The following is a 21,882-nucleotide window of genomic DNA, read 5'->3' on the forward strand; positions in this document are numbered from 1 at the left end:
TATATCATCCAACGATATAAAATATGTCTCTCCCCCACAGACACACTCAAACTTTACTGAGTCTTACACAGCACATTATATGCCTAGTAACACTGTTAAGGTTTTATTGTTAAACACGAAGAGGCTTAACCATACTGTCATAAAATGAGAGGGAATATTCTCTTGCTTCAGGAGACCAGAATAGATAAAGATATTTCCCATAATCGACCTAAATAAACTGGTACTCTGAACTAATTTGCTCCCCTGATTCTGAAAAACAGATATTGCCGCTGTCTTTGCCAGATCTGCTGGCATCAAAGTCATCAAGAATATACACAACACAGAAGGTCAATGGGTAATCTCACAAATAACCAAAGATAGTCAGGAGCTATTTACCATGAACACAAATGCACCCACAGCCGTCCTGCCCCACATTTTGGGTTGACCTAAATAAAAGGCTAAATTCTATTCCAAATGAATATGTGATGCAACAACTAGGTCCTAAACAACTACTTGCCTAAACCACTACTGTTAAACAACTAAAAAGTCTCTACAATGAAGTACTGAACAACTACTGTCTAAACAATGATTTTGCCTGAATAACAATTGCCTGAACAACGAATTTTAAGGCAAGTTTTTCTAGCTTGAGTGCCTCCTAGTCTCCAAACATTCCATCAAAATGATCAACAAACTCAAAGCCCTAAAATACCAACATAATAAATTAATAAGCAAGAGAGCTCACATACGGCTGAACATTAACAAAGCCAAAAAGCTATGCGAATTCAACAAAGCTGGGAAATTCCTAGCCAACTACCTGAAGGTAAAAAGCCAGAACTCCTCGATTATTGCAATCAAGAGCAAATCAGGGCATACCAAGACTAAGAAGATAGCCAGCTGTTTTGCTCCAAACTACAAAGAACTGTACAATCCAGATTGGTTCCCAGACAACCGAGATTGTGAAAAATACCTAAAAAGTTATAATCTCCCACTCGATTAAAGAAGCAGACCAAACCACCCTTAACAAACCTTTGGAAATAAAACAGATAGATAAGGCACTTAACTTTAAGAAAGCAACAGGGCATGACAGCTTCATAGGGCTACTTTTACAAAACTATCCAACCACAGCTTACGCTATACCTAAAATCCCTCTTTGACTTTTTTGCCTCCAAAGGCAAAACTAGCCCGTACTCTAGAGGCTTCAATAAGTCATCCACAAAGGCAACAGAGACTGATTAGATACCAAAATCTATAGACCATTATCCCTGCTCTCTACATAGATAGTAAACTATATACAAAAATCTGAGCTACAAGATTGGAAAAACTACTCCCTTCACTAATACATCCCTCCCAAAGTCTCTACAAAAGGAAGACTTGCCTCTTATAACATAGACTCTGCACATTTCCTAGAAAAAGCCCCTCTCTTTCCCTCCCTGGCTACGGCCATGGCATTAGATGCTGAAAAGGCCTTTGAACAAGCTGTCTTGGTCCTCTCTAAGATCGGTAATCCGTAAATTTAACCTACAACCCTCTTTTGAACAAATGGTCTTCGTGCTATATGATAACCCTTCGGCCAGAGTCAGGGTAAACTGTTCCCTTTATGAGAAGTAAAGACTATCTCATGGCACAATGCAAGGGTTCCCCTCTCGCCACTACTTTTTCTTTTAGCCGTAGAACCTTTCTTAACTCAATTACAACACAACTCCATCAAAGGCATCGCATTTGGCTCCAGAACCCATAAGTGGCAGCTTATGCTGACGTTGTCCTCATCTTCTCCGAAGACTCAGAAGCAGCCATTCCTGAAATTCTCAACTTGATTAAAGCTTACGATAAAGTTGTGGGTTATACACTAAACAAAAAAAACAGAGGCCTTTCCTCTCAACCCTATATGTACTCCTACAATCCTCAGCAATAGCAACCTCAAATGGCAAAATCATCACCATAAATACCCGGGCCAACAACTAAATCACTGCCATACTCTCGTACACACATTGAAAATTCACTCCTTAAAAAAAATATGAAACATGGTTGCCCAAGCACCTGACCTGAAGGGGCACATTAGAATGCACCAAAAATGCTAACAGCACCATAGGTAAATTCCATAATCAGCATGTTCCCTCTACAACTATCCGGTACCTTTTTTGAACTCAACAAGGCTATTATTCAATTTTTATTAGGCGCGTTAAGACCCCGAATCGCTACTAAGGTCCTATTATGGGACAAAGAGAAAGGTGGTGTCAGTCTCCCCAACTTCATCAAGCTTCAAATGGCATTCATACTCAATTAAACCATACATTGGTTTCCACTGATTACTCTGCTCTCCCTGCCCTTATGGGCAGACATGGAGAGAGATCTCTTCTCCCCATTCACGCCCCTTGCTGCCATCTCAATGAATCACTTCAAGCCCCTACTCTCTGCAAATATACTCAGACACACGATACTGGGAGTGAAACACCTGGACAGAAATTGTACTGTCAAACTCACACACTCTTCTTATGCCTCACTCTGGCAAAGCCCACTAATAAAAATTTGACGGTAAATCCTTCCAGTGGCATTCCTGGTCATCACACAATATCCTGTACATTATTAAAGATGTGATTGATAGACCCTGTTCCATTCTCACTTCCACTAACATCTTTGGGCACCCTCAGCAAGAAATTTTACAACTTTCTGAAACTCAAAGTTGTGATTTACTGTAACCAATCCTTCTGGAACTCAGACTTCAAGCATTCTACAGAGTCTGGCTCCTGCCTTAGAGAAGGTTACTCTCAGCTAATTGAGGAAAACTAGTCACAAATTTGGAAACAAGCTACCACGCTCAAAATCTCCCCAGCCGTCTTAGTGTAAGTACTGGTTACTGCATAGATCTTTCTGGACTCCAGGCAAACTATGTAAATTGGGTCTGTTCAACTCAGACAAATGCTGGAACAGCTCATCCATGGTTGGGGATCTTGAACACATGCTATGTTTCTTGGCCCATGCTCCATTTTTAGTTTGAAGACATTAACAAAATCATAAACAATATCTTCCACTTCCACTCCACAGTCCTAATATGCTTAGGCCCCTGAGTTCTTCCCAGTCCCCCATCACATAAGAAAACATAACTCCTACTATTTGACTTACTACTCACAGTAGGAGTCAAAATGATCCTTTGCGATTGGAAAGATTTCAAATCTATCTCTCACTTTCCTCAGAAGAACCAATACTATCTTCAATCAAAACTTCAACCACAATAAATTTAGACTGCTTTGGCTACTGAGCTGCTAAATCCCATCTAACAAACCTGTTCCCTCAATTAGATGCTGGGATAGCTCCCCCTCCTCCCTTCCCCTCTTACACAGCCACCCACTCCCCATGCTACCATCTTTCTCTTACCTACTCTTTCCTCTCCGCTCTTCTTTTCCTTCACACGAGAAGCAGACCACCATCTAACCTGAGAGCTATCTGTGACAGCTGTAACAACCAATGAATTTTGATGACCAGACACGTTTAATTAATAAAGCCATCCTACTTTACAGTGCCCTCACGTCATCTTGTATGAAATTTGCAAATGCTTTTATTGGCTTCTCGTGTATCATATGAAAATCACCGTACTGCTTTTATTTCTCGTCTGTACTATTTTGTTTTTGTTGTTTTGTACTTCGGTAACTTGAAAGTGTTTAATAAAATGTTAAAATAAAAATAAAAACGAATGCCTGTTTGTGCTTGAGTTTAGCTCATGTACATGTCAAAGGTTTGTTTTATCAATGTGACCCTTACATTAGTTTTATCTCCTTTCATTTTTGCTGGTTGGTGCAGCCGCTACTAGTAAGTAGACAAAGGCCGTTGGCATGGAGGGAGCCAAGCACTTATGGCAGAGGACTGAGACATTAACAAGTTCTAGGGAGTGCAGCCCTCCCCAGATGTGTTGCATATTGTTTGCTAAATAAAGGCTTTCACCTTATCAGTGTCAATAGGCGGGAAGTGTGAGGAATTGAGACTGTCATTGATGCCATGTCGAGAAGTCTAGATTAATACCAAGCAGGGCAGCTATGATTACTGCCTTGGAATGCAGCTATATTGTATCTTCTTCAGGTTTATCACAAACTGCATGGCAAAATCTCATCCAAGTATGAAAGAGTATGAGCAGTAATGGCGCAGGCACATATGGCAACCTGTCAAAACAGGAAGGAATGAACCTTCTTTCAAAATTAGTTGATGAACGTCATTATAAATGAGATTACACTCCAGGGATTGTCTGAACTCTTGGATGTTAAAAATGCCTATTCTGGCTGATATTAAAGTTAACCATTCTTGCAGAAATTGTGGCTTTACAGCTTGAGAATCCTGCTTTGCACCACTAACCTGTGCACCCCCCTCCTCCACAATCCCTAGTTTTGTTCTCCAGCCACCTGCTTAACCCGACACCATAGGCTAGTCCCACCTCTCCCTCCAGCCCTTACCCTTTAATCTGGCAAATCTTCATTCTCTTCCATTTCTACAGCATCATAATCCCTCCACCTGTCTTACCTCCTATCCTTTCTAATATTTTCCCCTACTGTTTACATTTTTTAACTGCCTCTTCCATTAATGTATTTGTCTTCATCCCATTCCTCCTTATTTTTGAGTCCTCCCATTAGCTTTTCTTCAGAAGATGTTATGAGTCTGTGAACCTTCAAAGCAGGAACAGTTCCTGGGTGCAATAACCTGGAATCTAGTGTTCTTCTGCTGAAGAAAGGAACTGAGCCACCACTAGACAGGTCTCTTGTCCAGTCCTCAGACTGTCTGTAATCAGCTGGGGCGAGAACTGTGAACAGCCTTCACAGAACTAATACTTGAACTTTCATATCCTTTCTCTACAAGAGTAAGACTCCCCGGGCTGTTGCCCCTTTCAGTGTGCAAGTGTAAACATAAATGTTGTTCTAAATTGATTCTCTAATGAGCCACACATGGAATCCTTGTGAGTGCTTCCAGCCACATAGTACCCAGAGCCACCCTAATCTAACTTGAGGTTGGAGATGGGAAATCCATCCTCACATTCTGTTCCCTATTTGCCTTCATGTACACACTAGGAGGTCTTCGAGTTGGTTTGGAGCAGCTCATAGGAATAGGCTGAGTCCAGCAAATACAGAAGGTTGCCTCTTTATATGGTCCCTTTCTATTCTTTTTCCCCTGATTATTTCTAGTCTTAATTAGCTTATATATTAAACATATTTATCGAGTGGGAACCAACTACCCACACGCTCCCTGTACTGTACATCTCTCAAAGCACCTATCAGCAAGTATTTACAGAAAACACAACATTAAAGCTGCATGTTCTTAATGGCTAAATTGTATAGACAGATTAACACCGGCCATAGCACACACTAAGCTACCAATCTGTTAAGTCTTTTGTAGAAATACCTGATCTGTTTATCTGTTCATGACTGAAAGTGAAACTTATCCCAAGTTCCCTCTGCGTGACTAGTACATTGTATTTAGTGCTCTCAGAAGTTGTTGCTTTACAAGCCTTACCCAATTATTTTTCTTGGATTTTCGCTTCTAGGTTGTGGCTTTTAAAATGAAAATGTTCTTTTCTGACATTTCTTTGTTCCTGTGCAAATCATGGTTACCAATTAAAGTGACGAGAACACTTATTCAATTTTTGTTTATCCAAACCAATCCATTAAATTGATAAAAGTAGCAATTTACCTTTCTGAACTACTATCCCCATGATTATCGGTATGTAACGATAGGGTATAGACAAGGGAGAACACCACAGACGTGCTGAATTACCCTATGTCGCATCCACTATATAAGTAACACTTTATGTGGGCTCCAATTTTAACCTGAAAATTGAGAAGTGGGCCGTTGTACCCATCCGTGTAGGTGAGTGATTGTTAATCTGTATCTCTATAGTTGTACTTTGACATTTAATATATTGATCATTTCTTTAATTTAATATTGATATGAAATTCTCAAAGAAATGTTTTATTCACAAAGTCTAATCAGGGACTTTTACTACTGTGTCAAATGGTTGTAAATTAAGGAAGCAGGACTATCAAGCCTGATCTTTGGAAAGGTGAGGAGGACTACTGATGGGTAAATAATCTGTTTGTTTGTGTATGTGTGTATGTATATATATACACACACACACACACACACACACACACACACACACACCCCTCCCTCACCCCCAATGAAGCAACACATTTAATACATAGTATTGTCGAAGCTCATTACTTCCCATTACCTGTCAAAATATAGGTTTATCTTCCATTACTTTTTGTGTTTTTACACAGGTTTAGCTCTTTACGGCATACCTTGATTTTTTTTTATTTTTTTTAACAGACATATCTGAAATAGAGTCCAACCGATCTAGTTCTCCTCATGAAGACACAAGATTACATACCTCTGACTTTGAATCTCATTCCTCAAATGAGAAGCTGAAAGAAAAATCAAGGTAACATTTTATTTTGCTTATGCCTGTATTTATTTTCTTTTCCCTGTGTACCTGGCTGATTGTTGAATATATGAAATTGTGTGCTTTAACTTTTCAGGGTATATTGAAATCTCTATGCATAGAGTAGTTCTGCTGATGCTCCTCTCCTACCAAGACAATACCAGAGTGCTCCTTTTGGCTACATCACACCTTTACTATTGCAACAGGCTATGTACTGGCCTCCCCAGCACTCAAAAGTACGCAGTTCACCAGTTGTTTGGTGTAAAACACAACCACATCACTCAGGTCCACATTAAAAGAAAGAGAGACTATTACAGTACTTTGGCTCTCACAAATGCCCTCAAATGCCAGTCATCTAAGTATCTTGTGAAACCATTTATATCTTTCTTAAAGTTCAGAAACCTCATCATTGTCGATCACAACTTATAGATGTGTCAGTCACTCCACATTCAGTGCTTCTGCCTGTGAAAGTCCTTGCCTTTTCAGTTGAAATACAAAACTGCCTACCCACAATTCAGGATGACCTTAAAAACAACTTCTTCACCTTTGCAGTTCAACATCATACACTCTTCACTGCAGCTCTATCTAGTTGCTTCCTAAATCCTTTACAGCATATCATGTATTTGTCCTCATCCCATTCCTCCTTATTTTTGAGGCCTCCCTTAGCTCATCTTCAGAAGATGCTATGAGCCTGTGACCTGTTAACCTTCCCGGCATGGAACAGTACCGGGGCTCAATAGGCTGGAAAACCTAAAGAGTCCCGCACCTAGTGGGAGAGCTTTCCTGCTGGAGAAAGGAGCTGAACCACCACTAGACATGTCCCTTGTCCAATCCTCAGACTGTCTGTAATCAGTGGGTCTAGAACTGTGAACAGCCTGCAGAGAACGAATTCTTGAACTTTCATATCCTTTCTCCACAAGAGTGAGAGTTCCCTAGCTTTAGTTGGCCATTGTGCATTTCAGTGTGCAAGCATAAACAAAAAATGTTGTTCTAAATTATTGTTTCTGAGGCTTATATATTAGATATTCTTCCTCTTGTGCTTTCTGTCCCCATCTCCTTCCAACCCTCCATGAACACTGACCACCCCATAACCTAGGGCACTACAACCTACTCCTCCTTTATCTGAAGTCATGTTTTGAATTGTGTTTTAAAGATTGTCCTCTGGGACTGTTTGAGAAATCAAAAGTTAGAAATTTGACTTCTTCAAAAATGTTCATCAGTAAAGCTTCGAGAGTTCTGCTGAGTAGGGCCAGAAGAAGGCAAACCATGTAAAATCAAGGTTGCCCAAGCACGGCTGTGTGTGAGCCTTTGACATTATGAAGCATTAGTACTACCTGGAATGGAGCCCCTTATCCCTTGACTCTATTCATGAAACATTTAATCTTAGTCTGTGGGCCTGTTTAATGGCTACCAAACCTGTTTTTGATTACCTAGGGATCTGAAGGAAGGAAATTGGTTCTAGCATGTGGGGCCACAAATGGGGTGTCACCAGACTCTCCCTAGAAACAGCAAGGGTACTCATTACTTGTGGATGCTGCAACAAAATATTTCTCTGTCTAGGGCAAGAAAATACCATGCCCAGGACATGGCAAATTTGATTTTTACTTCTCTAAATGTTGCTTTATTCTTAGGGCCATTGGGAGTTTGCCCATAAATACAGATTTGTGGCATTTGCTATATAATCCACCCAAAGTCAACTTAAACCAGAACAAGAAAAGGTTGACTTTGGATGGATTATAAAGCAAATGCTGCAAATCCATATTTATGGGCAAAAAACCCCAATGGCTCTAAGAATAAAGCAATATTTATAGAAGTAATAAATCAAATTTGCCATTGTCTGGATATGGTTTTTTCTTGCCCTAGACAGAGTAATATTTTGTTGCAGCATCCCCAAGAAAGGATTGCCCTTGCTGTTTCTGGGGAGAGTCTGGTGACACCCCACAATCTCCTCCTTTCAGATCCCTAGTTACTCGAATAGTTCCACAACAGGTTTGGTACCCATTAAATAGGCTCACAGACTAAGATTAAATGTTTCATGAAGAGAATCAAGTGATAAGGGGTTCAATTCCAGATAGTACTAATGCTTCATAATGTCATGGTATCACACATAGCTATGCTTGGGCTAACTTTATTTTACATGGTTTGCCTGCTTCTGGCCTTAGTCAGCATATCTGTCTAAGCTTTACTGATTAATATTTTTGAAGAAGTCAAATGTCAAACTTCTGATTTCTCAAACAGTCCCCCCAGTGGACAATCTTCAAAAAACAATTCAAAGCAGGACTCCAGATAAAGAAAGAGTGGGTTGTAGTGCCCACGGTTATAGGGTGGTCAGTGTTCATGGAGGTTGGGAAAAGGATGGGGAGAGAAAGCACAAGAGGAAGAATTCTAAAATGCACCTTTTGATGTTAAACAAAACAAATCCTGGTCCTCTGGATTTGGTAGGCACTTTTATTTCCTAAGCTGTGTGTCCAGTTAGTTAGGATGACATTATGAATCTGGCTAAATAAGTTGTAGTATGAAATGGCTAACCTGCTCTTCTCCTGTGCATCACCTTGAAGCTTAGAGACAGAACTTCAGAATATCTGCATCAGATCTGGTACTACTAATGGGTGATTTTCTCAGGATCTGGCGCTCTCCTTTCGATTAGTAAAATATAAATTAAATGTCCTAAACTAATCCGATGGTGCTAAAGCTAAGGAAAAAAAAAAAAACTAAAACTTAGCAATGATAACATCATAGTTATCTACAAATATAATCACAAAAAGCACTCGTTGTAATCTTAAATTCAATAATAGATTCTGTCAGTGAATACACAAGAGTCCTCAGTTCAAACTGGTGTTGGATTGTACCTGTTTGAACTGAGGACTCTTGAGTATTTACTGAGAGACAATCTATTATTGAATTTAAGATTATGACAAGTGCTTGTTGTGATTATATCTGCATCAGATCGACACAAATTAACAAAGCCATCTTCCAGAGTCTTAGTCCCCACCCACATGACTGACTAAACTGAACCACTATGAAAACATTCCAATATCTTTAGTTGTTGAACCACAGTATAATGTAATGAGTTTAATCACAGATATTTGTAAACTTCACTGCTGACGCAAGCACCCATGTTAACTCTTTTGCAGCAGTAAACTTGAATAACCCACATTTTTATTGCGCTCTTTAGAGTTTTTTGCTTTTTTTCCTCTAAGCTCCAGAGAGGAGGCACCAAGTAGGCTGACAAGAATGGGAGCCATGCCTACCCCTTTCAAAGCAGTGATGACTGATGAGGTCCCAGTTGTTCCTACCTCTCCAGTAGTCACAGAGATGACCAAGGAGCAGAAATACACAGATGATGAACCAGGTACGTCTTTTTTAGATTTTGTTTTTGTATTTTTGTTTAACCAAATTATTGTTCATTGAAATGATGGTGTAATGTCAAATTATAACTTGTATAGAAAATTATTAAATATCATGTTAGTAATTACTACTGTTCTGTGTACCTTTCAGCCCACTGTATCATTTCTATTCTTTTGTCGGTTCACCTGGATAATCTCTTCCTTTTCTGTGTCCCTGGCATTCCCATGCTGATGGCCAACTCACTGTTGGGTTCTGTATTGCACAAGCGCAAGTCACTATAAGGCTATGTGGAGAGAGCAGTTTTACTAGAAGTCGCAAGAAGAATAGTTGGAAATAGTGCAAGCCCCTAGGTGAAAGGACCAATTGCCTGCCCCTAAATAACATAAGATGGTACTGTATTCCTCGCTGGGTAGCTCACAGTACTGAATAGATCATTGAACAGTGCTTTCAGTCCCTTTGCAGTAAACAACTCTAATGGTTAACTCAGAGTAAGCTCCCCTGGGAATCTTCCTTTATATTCTTATCTCACCATAAAAACTTCCTATTGCATAATTATGCATGCATGAAATTTAAGGGCAATGGAATAATTTAAGTAGTTAAGATTTATTAAAGTAACTCTGTGAACGAAACCTAAATTTACCTAATATTACAACTGATGCTATTCCTACACCCTGTGCCTTCCAGTACGTGCATGGTTTCACAGTTCACTCAAGTCTTATTGCTGCCAAAGGCAGCTTGTATAGTAAACCACTAGATAAATGTTGTCCGAAGTGCCATCTAGCCCGGAAAGAGGCAATATTTTGTCTTAAAGTTTAAACATAAAATCTGTTTATTTAGGCTTAATTCTTCTTCAAGGTTTCAAACATCATTGAAAAAAATACATCTCTTATGTACAGCTTTCATCTATTGTTCTGGCCAAAATACTGTGTTTCAAGTAGCTAACCGATCTTTTAACAGGGATACAGATTATGGCAAACAGGGTAATCCCAAATGTCAGTGTTTTTTAACCTTTCTGGTTTGAAAATAATTAAAATAATGTTATTCATTATTTGTAACACTTCTTGTTTCACGATTACTGCATTAATGATCAGTTACATTTCCTGCAAACATGAGTTATTTGCCAAAAACAAAGATAATCATTTTGATATAACAATTCATTTTCATTAGAACAACACAATTGTTTTATCACAGCACTTGAAAACAGTGTGTAACATAACAGAAGAAAGCAATTTAGTAAACATCAAAGCTAGAAAGTTGTATTTATAGAGCCATCGAGTGGGGTGTCAGAATAATCACTTTCAGAGTTTGCTTTCACTTAAATGTTTTATTTTGTTGTTGCTTTACTATTACTATAATCCCTTCTTTAACCACACCAATACTCTACACAGCTGGAATCATAAAACTACAGAGTTCAGTGTCCTTATTAATCCCATTTGGAAAACCTGAGGATAACCTACGTATCCCTTTTGCTTCTTACTGTCATAATGTCCCTTGTCAACTCGTCTAATGTGTAGGGCAGTCAGAATTTTCTGGCCCCTACTGCTAGCGTTCGAGGGTCACGTTACTGATGCACTCAGCTGGATAACTAAGATACTTCCTTTAGGCATTTCACTCTGGGATGGTTGTGAGGGTAAGCAGCCAAAGCTTACTTCAAGAAATAAATGGTTTTAGAAACTTGCAATTACTATGGTACAGTAGATAACTCAGTAGCTTCTGTGTCTAATCTGTAATTCCTAAAAAAGAAAATGTCCAGCTTCAGGTCCCGTAAAATAGTACACTTAAAATATGATATATAAAGAAAATTGGAATGCTCTAGCACATCTTGGACCTAAGTTACCACCCCAACTGTCATTATAGCTGCCTCATGTTGTGCAGTACATTTCCAGTTAGCATTGACCCCTTTGCCAATGGTGTTGTGTGGGGGATGCTTTAGGTAGACTCAGGTCCTGTCAGACGGATTCAGACTTTTAGAAGAATATGGGGGTGATTGACAGCATGCAGGCAGAGATAGAATTACTAAGAATTTACTTTAAAGTAGATGCCTGTGGTGCTGAAGGGTCTTCTGTTTTAAAGGTGTTGCCTCCATAAAAAATAAAAATAAACAAATTGTTCAAGACTCCTGATTAAATTGGGATAGCACTTGAAAATCCAATATTAATAATTCCAAGCCCACAACCCAAACAACAATGTATGTGTCGTTAAAAATGTTTTAGGTACTTCTGGTGAGGTCCTAGATGAATTGTTGTATAGTTACTATTTTCAGGTGGAGAACCTATTTAGGCAACTAGAACCAGAAGCAGCTGGACTGCTTTTTTATTTTATAAGGACAATGGTTAAAAAAGTGAGTCAGTTCCCACTAAATGTCTCCAAGAGTGCTTTTAACGTTAGAAGGAAGACACTGGTATCCACATGTTCGATGGCATCTGTCGCTGTAGATACACATGGTATGCATGAGCTCGCCATCTGGTGTTGGGTCGGAGTGTTACAAGTTGTTTTTCTTCGAAGAAGTGTTTTCGAGTCACGGGACCGAGTGACTCCTCCTTCTGTGCTCATTGCGCATGGGCGTCGACTCCATCTTCGATTGTTTTCTTTCCGCCATCGGGTTCGGACGTGTTCCTGTCGCTCCGAGTTTCGGAACGGAAAGATAGCTGAAACCGGAAGATTTTCGACGGTATCGTTGCGATCCGGTTCGAGATAGACACATACGACGACGCGTTGAACATCGAAGCGCTTCGGTGCCCTTCGGGGTAGATTTCGGCACCCCGTCGGGGCCTAGTCGGCCCGACCGCGTGGAGAACAACGCCGATGGAACAGACCCCGTTTCGATTCTGCCCCGAATGCCACAACAAATATCCTTATACGGACCTACACTCGGTCTGTAACCTGTGCCTGTCACCCGACCACAGCGAAGAATCCTGTGAGGCCTGTCGGGCGTTCCGGTCCCGAAAAACTCTGCGCGACCGTCGAGCGAGAAGACTGCAGATGGCGTCCACGCCAAAGGAGCGTCGACAGTTCGAGACAGAAGAGGAACAGGAGGAATCCTTTTCCATCCAGGATTCAGACTCCGACGAGCTAGACTCTACAAAAACTGTGAGTAAGACGTCGAGATCAGAACTTAAAAAAGGAAAGAAGGCCCAGGGGACGCCACTGCCAACCGGCCATGGCTCCACCCAAATTCTCGGTGACCAACAATCGGCACCGAAAAAGGCCCATTCAGTGTCGAGATCGTCCGACTTCGGTCGAGACACCGGCACGCAGCCTCCTCGGGACCGAGAGAGTGCTAAACAGAAGCATCGACACCGAGAGTTCGGTGTCGACACGGATCGACGCCGAGACAGTGGCGCCGAAGACCATAGAGGCCAAGAATTTTCGGCACAGAAAAAGAGGAAGGTTACCTCAGAGCCGAAAAAACAATCAACAGGGTTTTCGGAGCCGAAAAAAGCGACATCAGACCCTGTTTCAGGCTCCTATACTGAAGAGCATTCTATGTCTTCACAAATGAAGAAACATAGATTTGAACAAGAACTGCAATCCACTGACGTGGATCACACGCAAAAGCGTATCTTTATTCAGCAGGGGACTGGGAAGATCAGTACCCTTCCACCTGTCAAACGAAAGAGAACGCTTCAGTTTACTCCTCAGCAACAAACAGCACAAAAGGTAACACCTCCTCCCTCGCCTCCACCTGTAACTCCGGCTTCGCCAACTTACACCCCGTCACATTCGCCAGCTCACACCGCCATGAGCCACGATGACCAAGATCAGGATGCGTGGGACTTGTACGACGCACCAGTGTCTGATAACAGCCCAGACACATACCCAACTAGGCCATCACCACCGGAAGACAGCACAGCCTACTCACAAGTGGTGGCTAGAGCAGCACTATTCCATAATGTGGAACTACACTCGGAACAAGTAGAGGATGATTTTTTATTTAACACCCTCTCTTCAACCCACAGCTCCTACCAAAGCCTGCCGATGCTCCCAGGCATGCTACGCCATGCAAAGGACATTTTCAAGGAGCCAGTTAAAAGTAGGGCAGTGACGCCTAGGGTGGACAAAAAGTATAAGGCGCCTCCTACGGACCCTGTATTCATCACCTCTCAGCTGCCACCAGATTCTGTGGTGGTAGGGGCTGCCAGAAAACGGGCAAATTCACACACTTCTGGGGATGCACCTCCCCCAGATAAAGAAAGCAGGAAGTTCGATGCAGCCGGGAAGAGGGTTGCTGTCCAAGCAGCAAACCAGTGGCGCATCGCAAATTCACAAGAGCTGCTAGCGCGATACGACAGAGCCCACTGGGATGAGATGCAGCATCTCATTGAACATCTCCCAAAAGATCTGCAAAAAAGAGCAAAACAGGTTGTTGAGGAGGGTCAAAACATTTCCAACAATCAAATACGCTCCTCCATGGATGCAGCAGACACGGCCGCAAGGACCATTAATACGTCGGTTACCATCCGTAGGCACGCATGGCTCAGAACGTCTGGTTTCAAGCCAGAAATTCAGCAGGCAGTGCTTAACATGTCAGTAAACGAAAAACTTCTGTTCGGTCCGGAGGTCGACACAGCCATAGAAAAGCACAAGAAGGACACTGACACTGCCAAGGCCATGGGCGCACTCTACTCCCCGCAGAGCAGAGGATCTTATAACACCTTCCGCAAAACACCTTTTAGAGGAGGGTTTCGGGGTCAGGCCACACAAGCTAGCACCTCACAGTCCGCACCGCCCACCTACCAGGGACAGTACAGGGGAGGTTTTCGGGGCCAGTATAGAGGGGGGCAATTCCCTAGGAATAGAGGAAGATTTCAAAGCCCCAAAACCACTACCAACAAGCAGTGACTTACACGTCACTCACCCCTCCCACACAACACCAGTGGGGGGGAGGATACGTCAATATTACGAAGCATGGGACAAAATAACTACAGACACATGGGTCCTAGCAATTATCCAACATGGTTATTGCATAGAATTCATGCAATTCCCTCCAGACATACCACCAAAATCACAAAATTTATCAAAATACCATTCACAGCTTCTAGAGATAGAAGTTCAAGCACTACTGCAAAAAAATGCAATAGAATTAGTACCAAGCACACAAATAAACACAGGAGTTTATTCACTGTACTTCTTGATACCAAAAAAGGACGAAACACTGAGACCAATTCTAGACCTCAGGGTAGTAAACACATTCATCAAATCAGACCACTTTCACATGGTCACACTACAAGAAGTGTTACCATTGCTCAAAAAACACGACTACATGACAACCCTAGACCTCAAGGACGCATATTTCCATATACCAATACATCAATCACACAGGAAATATCTAAGGTTTGTATTCAAAGGAATACATTACCAATTCAAAGTATTGCCTTTTGGTTTAACAACCGCTCCAAGAGTATTCACAAAATGCCTAGCAGTAGTCGCTGCACACATCAGAAGGCAGCAAATACATGTGTTCCCGTATCTAGACGACTGGCTAATCAAAACCAGTTCGCTCACACAATGCTCAAACCACACAAATCAAGTCATACAAACCCTCTACAAACTAGGGTTCACCGTCAACTTTGCAAAATCAAACATTCTGCCAAGCAAAGTACAGCAATATCTAGGAGCCATAATAGACACGACAAAAGGAGTAGCAACGCCAACTCCACAAAGGATCCACAATTTCAACAGGGTCATTCAACACATGTCTCCAAACCAAACAATACAAGCAAGAACAATACTACAGCTCCTAGGCATGATGTCCTCATGCATAGCCATTGTCCCAAACGCAAGACTGCACATGAGGCCCTTACAACAGTGCCTAGCCTCACAGTGGTCTCAAGCACAGGGTCACCTTCTAGATCTGGTGTTGCTAGACCGCCAAACTTACCTCTCGCTTCTATGGTGGAACAGTATAAATTTAAACATAGGGCGGCCTTTCCAAGACCCAGTGCCACAGTACGTAATAACAACAGATGCTTCCATGACAGGGTGGGGAGCACATCTCAATCAACACAACATAAGAGGACAATGGAACATACATCAAACAAAACTGCATATAAATCATCTAGAATTATTAGCAGTTTTTCAAGCACTAAAAGCTTTCCAACCAATCATAACCCACAAATACATCCTTGTCAAAACAGACAACATGACAACGATGTATTATCTAAACAAACAAGGAGGAACACATTCAACGCAGTTAAGCTTGTTAGCTCAAACAATATGGAAGTGGGCAATCCACCATCAAATTGGTCTAATAGCACAGTTTATTCCGGGGATCCAGAATCAGCTGGCAGACAATCTCTCTCGAGATCACCAGCAAGTCCACGAATGGGAAATCCACCCACAGATTCTGAACACCTACTTCACACTCTGGGGAACACCACAAATAGACTTATTTGCAACAAAAGAGAACGCAAAATGCCAAAACTTCGCGTCCAGATACCCACACAAGCAATCCCAAGGCAATGCCCTATGGATGAACTGGTCAGGAATATTTGCTTACGCTTTTCCTCCTCTCCCTCTCCTTCCTTACCTAGTACACAAATTGAGTCAAAACAAACTCAAACTCATTTTAATAGCACCAACGTGGGCAAGACAACCCTGGTACACAACACTGCTAGATCTGTCTGTAGTACCACACATCAAACTGCCCAACAAACCAGATCTGTTAACGCAACACAACCAACAGATCAGACACCCGGACCCAGCATCGCTGAATCTAGCAATCTGGCTCCTGAAATCCTAGAATTCGGACACTTACAACTTAGCCAAGAGTGTATGGAAGTCATAAAGCAGGCCAGAAGGCCATCCACTAGACACTGCTACGCAAGTAAGTGGAAAAGATTTGTTTGGTACTGCCATCATAATCAGATACAACCACTAGACGCAACTCCAAAACATATAGTAAATTACTTGCTCCATTTACAAAAAGCAAAGCTAGCCTTCTCTTCTATTAAAATACATCTTGCAGCAATATCTGCATACCTGCAAACTACATATTCAACTTCCTTGTATAGGATACCAGTTATCAAAGCATTCATAGAAGGGCTTAAAAGAATTATACCACCAAGAACACCACCTGTTCCTTCATGGAACCTAAACGTGGTTCTAACAAGACTCATGGGCCCACCTTTCGAACCCATGCACTCTTGCGGAATACAATTCCTAACCTGGAAAGTTGCCTTTCTCATCGCCATTACATCTCTAAGAAGAGTAAGTGAAATTCAAGCGTTCACAACACAAGAGCCTTTTATACAAATACATAAAAATAAGGTCGTCCTACGACCTAATCCAAAATTTTTACCCAAAGTTATTTCACCATTCCATCTAAATCAAACGGTAGAACTACCAGTTTTTTTCCCACAGCCAGATTCTGTGGCTGAAAGAGCACTACATACATTAGATGTCAAAAGAGCATTAATGTACTACATTGACAGAACAAAAAACATCAGAAAAACTAAACAGCTATTTATTGCATTCCAAAAACCTCATGCAGGTAACCCAATATCAAAACAAGGTATAGCCAGATGGATAGTTAAATGCATCCAAATCTGCTACCTTAAAGCAAAAAGACAACTGCCCATTACTCCCAGGGCACATTCAACAAGGAAAAAAGGTGCTTCAATGGCCTTTTTAGGAAACATCCCAATGCAGGAAATATGTAAGGCAGCCACTTGGTCTACGCCTCACACATTCTCCAAACACTACTGTATAGATGTGCTATCCGCACAACAAGCTACAGTAGGTCAAGCTGTATTAAGAACTCTATTTCAGACAACTTCTACTCCTACAGGCTAAACCACCGCTTATGGGGAACTAACTGCTTACTAGTCTATGCATACCATGTGTATCTACAGCGACAGATGCCATCGAACTGAAAATGTCACTTACCCAGTGTACATCTGTTCGTGGCATCAGTCGCTGAGATTCACATGGACCCACCCACCTCCCCGGAAGCCTGTAGCAGTTCAGAAGTTACCTTCAATTTTGAACATTTGTATATATATTATTTAATCCTTTAATAGGTACATACTTACATTTTTCATTGCGCGGGCACTATTACTATAGTACAACTCCTACCTCACCCTCTGCGGGGAAAACAATCGAAGATGGAGTCGACGCCCATGCGCAATGAGCACAGAAGGAGGAGTCACTCGGTCCCGTGACTCGAAAACACTTCTTCGAAGAAAAACAACTTGTAACACTCCGACCCAACACCAGATGGCGAGCTCATGCATACCATGTGAATCTCAGCGACTGATGCCACGAACAGATGTACACTGGGTAAGTGACATTTTCATTATCAATTGCTACTGGCAACAGGTTTATTTAGTTACTTATGGCTGTGATTTTAACCAGATACAGACCTGAAACCATAAATTGAATAGGTGGGGTTCTTGAATCGGGGCGACCTTCTTTATACATGGAACCACGCAACCAGGGGATGGAGACATGGTATTCATGTCTAGCTGGAGCTACAGATTTCAAGAAGCCATAGCTATATGATAGACCTCCCAGTCAACTGTGCTTTGTGTTTTCCAGAATCAGGTGACTCCTGGCAGGCTCAGTCCTAGTCCTTGTGCAGGGAGGTAATTTTACTTTTCAAAGCCAATCAGCAAGGCAAGTTTATCGACTTTATTCCAATGACGGTGGTCTGGGGGAGGTTTGTCTTTCTTGGTTCTTAGATTTGAAACTTACAGCCTCCTCTGCGCTCATCAAAAAACAGTATGCTCAAAGCTCCTCCACCCATGTGAAAGCCTTTTTCTTGATGTTGCTGGCCAAATTTGCAAGCGTCTTTCCAAAGTAAACACCATGAATGAAATGGGCTGGCCCAGGTGTTTTGTGCATTCATCTGGAGCGCTGGTGTAACAGACAGACTTTCACCACAAGACTGGTAATGTGGGATAGATGGCTTTCACTCAGAGGAATGTGAGCCAAACCAAAGTGACTGAGCTAGCTACTTTCTCCATCAGGTACACCAGTTTTACTGAGGGGGACCAGTGTGTATGTATGTACTCGGATTTCTGAGATAGGCATCATCTGCCAAGCACAAATGAGACCAATGTCTTGTGCAGCACTCTTTTGGGGGGGGGTCCATTGGCCCAAGCACTCACAAGTCCATTCACACTCAGACAAACCCATACACAATACACTTTATAAGTTGCTCTTGTACACATCTGAGATGTTATAAAAGCTAAGGACTCTTGTTAAAGGAACTGGACACACCTTTTCTGAGGAAGCACCACTAGACGGTTTTCCTATAGTGGTACAGGTAAAAGGTTGCATGCTCCTTACTGTATACATGGGGCCAGCATTGCCAGGTGCTGTATAACCTGAATTGGGAGGTCAGTAGCCAATCTCCCTTTGGCTTTTCCTATGACATTGGGGTTCTGTTCAGACATGAGCAAAAGTCTTAAAAAGACCGCCTGTCTGTGTGTTTGCAAAACTTTGGAGCTGTATGACAGATCACACAAGGGTGTCTAGAAAGTATGGTGTGCAAGGCCCTAGAAAATCTACATCACAGTAGGGCACAGTAAAAATTAGGTGTATCAAAGTCTCCGATGCAGTGTGTCCCTAGAGATAAGTTTCAAAATAGCATTTAAAAAATGCAATCAAAAGAAAGGACTGACTCAAAAAGGGAGATTCAAATTATAATTTAAAATAACATAAAGGTTTATTACAAACTTAAAATGTACAATACAGAAAATAGTAAATTCTGATGCAGTGGTAATCTCATTGAATGATAGAAAATTAATTTACTATGTTGGCTATCAATGTAGAATAATATAGTTTTAGAAATCGAACATCATCCCTAGAGGCTCCAGAAAGATCTCCTACAAGGTTTGTTTCACATGCAATTTCAACATTGTACATAGTTTTCTTGCATAGACAATGATTGAAACTGCAAAGTCAGCATGGTATGATCATTGCTTCAACAAATCACATGGTCACGTTTTAAAACGTCCCATAACTTCCCACCTTCACACTAACCTACTACATTCATTTTGATATGCCTCTTCTGACCTAATTTCATCCGGAGTTGTTGGAGCAAATCGGTTATATAAACGGCAGTGTACCATTGTGAACGAGTGCAATACAGCTTGCAGGCGGAAAGGGACTTCCTCTGGCAGGCTGGTTGAGAACAGTCTCATTCAGAAAGAAACGATCCACACCCTGTTGCATGTGATGTCAAGTGAAAAAAGCAGGATGAACATATGGCATCCATTTTGAACAGGATGAAGTTGGGGCCTAATTGAGTCTTAGTTTAAGCCAGAAAAAACACACCTTAACACATCGTAATGATTTTGTTTCATTTGCAATAGCTCCATGTCAGTATGCACATATGAACTGAGGTGCAGACTAATATTAATTCATATGTTAGTTTAATTATACAAAAGCTCTCTCAAATCATACAAGGGCAGATGTTGCAGTTCAATTAAAGGCATGCATAGGTCCTTTGCCCTACTGATTAAGAATTGCTCCTAATCTCCAGTCATTATCTTATTAAAATCAAAAGCACTCTTAATTTGTATGTCATTTAAGAGATTATTTGGTCAGTTTTTCTTTTCAAACATCCTTTATTGCAAGGGAAGAAAACTATAGACCAGGTCTGATTTGTTTTTGTTGTGGTGGTTATTAGTATAGATGTTTTTAAAATGCACATAGATGTTGATCATAAGTAATCCAACTGTAAATACCCATTTTATGGTAATATTATCTTTTCATGTCTGTCCGTTTTTACTTATCAATAGCCTGTTTTTCATTTTTATGGTCCAATTACATAAAACGTTTGAACCTGCAAATTGCAAAGGTGGAATATTGTTGGAAGTGAAAGCGTAATGCTTACGGCCATAGAGAGGAGATTGTTATCATGCAAGGGTTAATTTAGTGGAAGAAACAGGTCAGTAGGTGAGAAATTACTTTCTGCAAATAAAAAGCCCTTTGTGGATCAAAGTGAGAGCAGTGTACTTGTCTTTGCTCGTCGTTTCGCTCCTTGTTCATGTGTTTGATTGCATATGCCTAGACCAACTTTACTCATTATGGCATGAAAGCACAGCTGTCGCCAGACAGTTATGTGAGAACATCATAAGAGGGAACTTTGACTCCACCCACAGGTTGGGAGCCAAGCTTGCATGTTTTCATTGGGCAGAATTCGTATATTCCAACAAAAAAGTGTGTGTTTTCCACACACCTGTGATCATTTTGTTTATTTATCCAGCTGTTTCCAGTGGCACCTGCATGCTGTAAATTCTCTCAGATAACTGGATAATTTATGGTGTTTTTCTCTGGCAGCTGCGCAGATTGGTGGAGAGCACTTGTTAACCTAAATGGATTTTCAGGTCTAGCTTGACAGAGAAACTGTCACCTGACCTTTTAACCTACACCAATATTATTTTACAGTTCTTTGCTTCTACACGAATACATATCCGTTCCCACACTACCTGCTTGTAATGCTTCCCACTACCATACATTATTTTAAAGGCACATCTATTGGCATTGCCGATGTTTTTTTTTTTTTATGTTTGTTTACTATGACCTCATGTCAATTCTTCAGACGGTACAATAGGAAGTACAGGTATAGATAGACAACAGTTCCCGTTCAGGCATTAGTGTTTTCATGGCTTACCATAGGTTTTGTTGATGTTAGACTGCATCTGTGATACTAGATATGCTGTGTAATTGAGCCATTGTTTATTTTTTAATCATTTACTTTGCCAACACAAGGACATTTTAATTGGTGGGTTACTATCTTTTTTAAGAAGTGCTTCTAAGTTTCCTAACTTAGCCTGTTATAAGGGCTCTGTTCACTAATCCCCTTGCATGTTAATATGTTCTGCTTTGCTGTCATTATATGTTGTTGGATGTACAGTCTTTTGTTAACAAAGTAAAGAGGTGTGCATGCTTAAGATTTCTTAACGATGCAACATAAATGCGCATCCATTAGCACTGTTCTTTGAGGTGTCTAATGTTGCTTCAGATAAGTTTTTGTTCCTAGGGCAGCTAGATGCAGCATACATAGTCACCCAATAATTCAAATACTTTGTCTCACAGAAGATAAACCTTTTGGCTTTGTCAATGCTTGTTTGCTCTGTGACACTTCTGTGGTGCACTTAATTAACTTGTGAGTATATGCTGTGCAA

The 21,882-nt window shown here is 41.1% G+C and overlaps 1 protein-coding gene across 3 annotated transcripts in view; it reads left to right on the forward strand.

The window, feature by feature from the left end:
• Window positions 1-21,882, forward strand: part of LOC138287834 (tight junction protein ZO-2-like) — a 390,358-nt gene that overhangs the window by 246,496 nt on the left and 121,980 nt on the right. For all 3 annotated transcript variants that reach the window (XM_069228742.1, XM_069228726.1, XM_069228733.1), the window contains 2 exons: window positions 6,286-6,397; window positions 9,598-9,749. In XM_069228742.1, coding sequence (XP_069084843.1) covers window positions 6,286-6,397; window positions 9,598-9,749 — 264 coding nt within the window. The remainder of the gene's footprint in view (window positions 1-6,285; window positions 6,398-9,597; window positions 9,750-21,882) is intronic.

This window comes from Pleurodeles waltl, chromosome 1_1, assembly GCF_031143425.1.
Source record: "Pleurodeles waltl isolate 20211129_DDA chromosome 1_1, aPleWal1.hap1.20221129, whole genome shotgun sequence".
In the NCBI taxonomy this organism is placed as follows: domain Eukaryota; kingdom Metazoa; phylum Chordata; class Amphibia; order Caudata; family Salamandridae; genus Pleurodeles; species Pleurodeles waltl.